Raw genomic sequence first — 6,420 nt, 5'->3', positions numbered from 1 at the left:
ATCTTCTCCGAGTTCTGGAAGGGGCAGGTCTCCTGGTCCAGACAGGGCGGAATCCCGGAGATTTCGTGCTTCACGCAGCAGGAAGCCGGGCTCCCGTGCCATTCCCCGTCGGGGAAACCTTCCGCGGGGCCTGGTCGGCAGGCCTCTTCCTCTCCGCCATCTTCCTCGCCAACGCCGGGCAACCCCTCGCTCCCCCTCACCCTCTCCCTCTCCGGCTCCAGCTGAGGACCCTCCGGGTCGCCCAGATCGGAGTCCTCCAGGATCAAGAGGGGCTCCTCTTCGAACCCGGGTCCCGGAAGCTTCCAGCGCGAGCCCTCGCCCGCGCCCACGCCCTCGCCCTTCCTCGTGCCCCTCCCCTGCCCGTTCCACCCCTCGTGAGGGTGGCAGCCGCTGGCGGCTTTCTCCATCTCCCGCCAGACCCGGATGATCTCCGAGCAGGACTTGAACTCGGCCTCCGACTCGCTCTCGGAGATGGAGTTGGCGTCGCCGTTGGGCGTGGCCGAGGGGGCGGGGGGTTTAAGCCCCTCCCCGTCGGGAGGGGGCGGGTCGGCTCCGGCCGGGGAGAGAGGGGGCAGCCAGCGGGCGGGGGGAGCGTCCCCCACCTCACCGCGCCCCTCGCGGACCTGGGTCTTGTGGTTCAACCGCAAGACGGAGTCCTTGACCACTCCAGGAGGGATGAACGAGATGCTCTCTCGCTTCTGAGCGCCCGCCTCTTCCTCCTCCTCCTCTTCCTCCTCCTCCTCTTCCTCTTCCTCGCCCGTCTCCACCGCCTCGTAATAGTTCTTGATCTTCTCGATGAGCAGGCGGTCGGTCTCGGTCCTGGGCGTCACGTCCTTCCTCTCCGCTCGCTTCTCCGTCGACATGGGAGGGGGTGGAGGAGGAGGAGGAGGAGAGGGAGAAGACTTGAGCTCCTCCTCTTCCTCCCACCTCTCTCCTCCGCCATCTGCTGGCCGCCATCTTTCTCCTCGCTCCTCGGCGGTGATCCGTTGGCAGAGCAGCCGAGGTTCTCACTCGACCGCGTCTCACCACCGCGGCTGGTTCTGCGGTCACTCGTCTCGGCCCGGTCCAGGTTCTTCTTGGGCTCCTCCCGGCTCCGGAGGAGCCTCTCCTCGGAGGACTTGACGTCGCACAGGCAGCTCCCGAGAAGCAACGCGTCCCCCAGCGACCGGCGAGAAACCGCGCCCTCCGCGCCCTCCGATCCGTCCAAAATGGAGTCAACCCCGTCCACAGCTTGGCTTTGGCACAACTTCTCTTCGATGATGGCCTCCAGGTCCTCCGAGGTCTTCTTCTGGAGCCGTTCCATGTCTGCGAATATCTGGGGATTCAACCAGGAGAAGATTATTATTAATAGCAATAATAATAATAATAATAACAACGAACAACAACGACAATCCTCGTGTTCGGTGCAGAGTCCCATCGCGTCTTCGAGACGTCTCTCAAAGCGCTTCAAGGGTCACACTGTCAAGTGTAGTGACTGTGCGTTTTTGTCATTAAATGCAATTGTTTTACTATTATTAGTTGTCGTTAATTGTTATTTTGAATCCTCATTAATGACTATGTTCTAATTACTATTATTCATTATTATTAATTATTATCGCGTGGCGTTCCTCGCTCGGGGAGAGCTCGACCAACCCCCCACCCACCCACCACTCACCCTCCACCCCCCACCCACCCCCCACCCACCTACCCACCCTCCACCCACTCTCCAAACCCCACCCACCACCCACCCACCGACACCCCCACCCACCCTAACCCTAACCACCCCCCACCCACCGACCCCCACCCACCCTAACCCTAACCCACCCCCCCACCCACAACCGACCTGTTCCATCTCGAGGTCGATGCTTCCGATCCCAGCGAAGTCCGGTTCCTCGCCCGGATCGGCTCTCTCCGGGGCTCGGACCTGCTCGCGGTCCTTGCCCGCGGTCCGGCTGGTCGTGCCCCCCTCCTCCTCCGTCGACCCCCTCTCCCCTCCGGCCTCCAGCTCCGCCAGGCCGGACCCCAGGGTGCTGGCACTGCCCAACAGGCTCAAGGCGTCCATGTTGGAGAGCAGGTCATCCTCACTCCCTGTGTGCTGTGACCATCAACAACAACACTAACGATCCAGGCCTTTGACCCTGCAGTGACCGTGTGTTTTGAGTGGGGGGGGAGGGGTGGGGCGTCCAGCGACTCCCCCCAACCCCCCCACCCACCCACCCGCCCCCCCACCCGCCAACGGTTGAGCGACCCAATTATTATTATTATTATTATTGAGGGATTATTCCTCCCTCCTCCCCCCTTCCCCCTTTCTTCCCCACCCCCCCCCCCCGCAAACTCCCCGTGTCCCCGCGAAGCTCCATCGATGCTCTTACCTGCAACTGCGCGGCTGGTGGTCGAGGGACAGGAACCCAACGGCGCGGCCAAAGAGAAGAAGGACATACGTTAGTCGATCCCACGGGGGGAACGGGCACAGGAGGAGGCCATTCAGCCCATCCAGCCCGTTTCCACGGCTGATCTTTTACCGGGGAGTGCCGTTCCCTTTTCGCCCCTTAACATCTCCGCTGCCCGGTGTGGGTGGGGGTCGGGGTGGGGGGGGGGGTAGAGAGAGAGAGTGTGTGAGAGAGAGAGAGAGAGAGAGACGGAGAGAGAGAGAGAGAGCGTTCCTTTCCAGGGAGAAGGCGAGGGGGAGAGAGGGGGTGTCGGGGGGTGTTGGGGGTTGGGGGGGTGGGGGGTGGGTGGGGGGGGGTAGCGAGAGGGGTGGGGGGGGGGGGAGCAGTACCACACAGCGATGGGTCTCTCGCTCACCGTTCCGTTCGAACACGGTTTGGATCTGTTTGGACGGCTCTGGAACAGAAGAGCGCAAAAAAAGGAGAGAAAATTGGGTTATAAGAACAATAATAATATTATAGTAATTATGATAACGGTTGTACTAATTATTACAATGATAAAAGTGAGTGGAATCATCATTATTGTAACAATAATAGTATTATTACACAGACACTCACCGCACACGTAATAATATTATTTCCGACGATGTTATGTTATAGTTATGTGATGTAGAATTATCGACGAATATGTACCATTGTCGCAATAATAATAATTGGGATAATACTGTGACGATCCTTACACCGTCTGACGCCGCACCTCAGCACATCGTTGAGTTGCCTCAAAGCGCTTCGCGGGGTACGACTTCAGAGTGTAGTGACTGCGCATTTGCAATGTGTGCGTGCGCGCGTGTGTGTGTGTGTGTGTGTGTGTGTGTGTCTGTGTGTGCGTCTGGGTCTGTGCTTGTGTTTGCGTGTGTGCCTGTGCCTGTGTGTGTGTGCTTGTGCGTGTGTGTGCGTGTGTGTGTGTGTGTGTGTCTGTGCGTGTGTGTGTGTGCGTCTGGGTCTGTGCTTGTGTCTGCCTGTGCCTGTGTCTGTGTGTGCGCGTGTGTGTGTGTGTCTGTGCGTGTGCGTCTGGGTCTGTGCTTGTGTCTGCCTGTGCCTGTGTCTGTGTGTGCGCGTGTGTGTGTGTGTCTGTGCGTGTGCGTCTGGGTCTGTGCTTGTGTCTGCGTGTGTGTGTGTGTCTGTGTGTGTGTCTGTGCGTCTGGGTCTGTGCTTGTGTGTGTGTCTGTGTGTGTATGTGTGTGTGTGTGGGGGAAGAGAGGGGGTGTGTGGGGGAAGAGAGGGGGTGGGTGGGGGGTGGGGGGCAAATCCACTTACCCGACTGCCTCCTCCCTCGACGATAGGTTCCCGAATTTTCCGCGTTCAACACGGGGAAGATTTTCCGGCCTCTCTCGGGGGTGTAGATGAACTCGGGCGGCTCTGGAGCCCGAAGGGGGATATTAATAACAATAATAACAATAATAATAATAATAATAATAATAATAATAATAATAATAATAATAATCCTCACACTTGACCCGGCGCCTCATGGCCTCCTGTTCGTCCCTCGCGCCCCACCATCGGAGGCCGCGCTTTCAGCCGCTACGCCCCGAAACTCTATCACTCTTTCCCCCTCAATCCCTTCCTCCCGCCTTCCCCTCTCTCTCCCTCCGCCTTCCCCCCTCTTTCCCTCCGCCTTCCCCATTTCCCTCCGCCCTCCCCCTTTCCCTCCGCCTTCCCCCTCTTCCTCCGCCTTCCCCCCTCTTTCCCTCCGCCTTCCCCCCTCTCTGCCTCCGCCTTCCCCCCTCTTTCCCTCCGCCTTCCCCCCTCTCTCCCTCCCGCTCTCCCCTCTCCCCCTCCCACCTCGCCCCCTCTCCCCTCCCACCTCGCCCCCTCTCTCCCTCCACCTTACCCTTCCTCTCCCCCCTTTTTGTTCTTTCCTCAGCCCTCAAATGGACTGAGCAACGCCCCCCCCCCCTCCCACCCCCAAAAAAAACAAGCGATGATGACCCACCTGATTGCCGTCTCCCTCTCTGGTAACTTTGGGAGCCGTCCGCGCGAGGAGAGAGGGTCTCGGGGCTGAACTTGATCTCTGGCGGGTCTGAGGGGAGAAGGATTGGGGTGTGAGGAGCCTCGATGACAACAACAACAACACATTACATTAGCCCCTCTCTCTCTCTCTCTTTTCCCCCCACCACCCCACCCTCTGGAACTCTCTCCCGCCCCCTCCCTCGCCCCCTTCAAGACCCATCTCAAGACTCTCCTGATTGTCCAGCACCTTGGGACGTCCTCCCCACACGAAAGGCGCTGTTGCTGCTGGACAGTCAAGGGGTTTGGACCCCAGTTGGGGGTTGGGATCAGGAAGGGGTGGAGGGCGGGGGAGGGAGGGGGGGTAGGAGGGCGACCCAAGGCGCGGTTGGTCGAAGAGGTGGGTCTTGAGATGGTCCTTCTGAAGCCCCACATTGCGTACTCACATTGGGAATGGTTTTCCAACAGGACTTGTCTGGCCTACAAACCGGGAACAAGAGGACAATGAGTTCGAGACGATCAACACCGACAATAACGACATATTAATCCTCCACGTGCACGCACGCCAACATACACACGTTCACGCCAGACACGGACACGCACACGCACACGGACCTTCTGAGGAATGGAGGCCGGATGGTTCTCGATGATCAATCGCTTCAGGTAATGGATCCACAGCCGCTTCTCCTCTTGGTTCTTGGTCTGGAAACATCAATCAATTGAGTTAATCAATCAACCAATCAATCAATAGACCCAACCAATCAATAACCCAATCAATCAATAGATCCAATCAATCAATAAACCAATCATTCCATAGAGCCAACCAATCAATAAACCAACCAATCGATAGACCCAACCAATCAATAAACCAATCAATCAATGGATCCAACCAATCAATAAACCAATCAATTGATAGACCGAACCAATCAATAAACCAATCAATCGATAGACCCAACCAATCAAATCAATCAAGTGAACACAGGGGCCGGAGGGTGCAATGGGCAATTTCAGGGCAGACACCAGGAAGTATTTCTCTACCCAGAGACGTGTAGTGACTGAGAGCGCAAGGCGTGAGGGGCGGGGCTCTGGGGAGAGGGGGGGATCTGGGGAGGAGGGAGTGACGGTGTCTCACCTGCAGTGTGTGCTGATGTTTGGGAATCGTTAGGTCCGTCACTCGGAAACTCAGGGGCTCCTTCAGGCTCTCGGACAGCGTCAGGTTACAGCACTGGGGGGAGAAGGGGGGGAGAGAGGAGGGGGAGAGAGAAGGGGGGGAGAGAGAAGGGGGGGAGAGAGAAGGGGGGGAGAGAGAGAGAAAGAGACATCAATAACCCTGACATCAATCATCATTCCAATGTTGTGCTGTAGGAATCGGCCTCGAACGCCGTTGTATAAGGTGCCTCAACCCCAATTCCCCCCAACTTTTTTGCCCCCAAATCCCTCAAAAGAGGGCGGGGGTGGGGAGTCTAACCCCCACCCCCCCCCCCCCCCGAGCCACGGGGACTTACGAAGATGTGGGTGTTGTACGTGAACTGCTCGGCTCTCTTCTTGGTGATCAGGAGCATCTTTTCGAAGAGGAATAGAGTGCGTTCCTTTTTGGCTCTTTGGACCCGAAACGCCCCCTCCAACACCAACTCCCCGAACACGATCAGATCCGGACCCTTCCAGTTCAGCAGCGAGTTCTGGATCTCCTGCGCGGGGAAAAATAATCATAATAACAACAACTAATATTAATAATAATAATAATAATAATAACGGCGAAAAAATAATAAGAATAAGAATAATAACGGCGAAAAAATAATAAGAATAATAATGACGGTGAGAAGGGTTTCCGTGGGTGTCGGACGCCCGACCGGTCACGGTGACGGGTTTCCGTGGGTGTCGGACGCCCGACCGGTCACGGTGACGGGTTTCCGTGTGTGTGTGTCAGACACCCGACCGGTCACGGTGACGGGGTTTCCGGGCGGACGGTCGCGGTGGTACAGGGTCAATCTACATTTATTCGGGTTCTCGTGGGGTTCCGCTTGTCGCCCTCACAACCTTTAACCAG

General features: G+C 57.4%; 1 protein-coding gene across 1 annotated transcript in view; it reads right to left on the bottom strand.

Annotated features, from left to right (window-relative positions):
• Nucleotides 1–756: 756 nt before the first annotated feature.
• LOC103172781 (BTB/POZ domain-containing protein 7-like) overlaps nt 757–6,420 on the bottom strand; it is a 15,851-nt gene continuing 10,187 nt past the window's right edge. Inside the window, exons 12-21 of the mRNA XM_042345614.1 lie at nt 5,879–6,061; nt 5,506–5,598; nt 4,989–5,075; nt 4,820–4,853; nt 4,360–4,446; nt 3,684–3,785; nt 2,785–2,823; nt 2,352–2,365; nt 1,823–2,074; nt 757–1,315 (exon numbers count right to left, since the gene is read on the bottom strand). Coding sequence (XP_042201548.1) covers nt 827–1,315; nt 1,823–2,074; nt 2,352–2,365; nt 2,785–2,823; nt 3,684–3,785; nt 4,360–4,446; nt 4,820–4,853; nt 4,989–5,075; nt 5,506–5,598; nt 5,879–6,061 — 1,380 coding nt within the window. The 3' untranslated portion in view covers nt 757–826. The remainder of the gene's footprint in view (nt 1,316–1,822; nt 2,075–2,351; nt 2,366–2,784; nt 2,824–3,683; nt 3,786–4,359; nt 4,447–4,819; nt 4,854–4,988; nt 5,076–5,505; nt 5,599–5,878; nt 6,062–6,420) is intronic.

Source organism: Callorhinchus milii, unplaced genomic scaffold (assembly GCF_018977255.1).
Source record: "Callorhinchus milii isolate IMCB2004 unplaced genomic scaffold, IMCB_Cmil_1.0 Scaffold68, whole genome shotgun sequence".
NCBI classification, from domain to species: domain Eukaryota; kingdom Metazoa; phylum Chordata; class Chondrichthyes; order Chimaeriformes; family Callorhinchidae; genus Callorhinchus; species Callorhinchus milii.
This window is presented reverse-complemented; position numbering and strand designations above follow the sequence as displayed.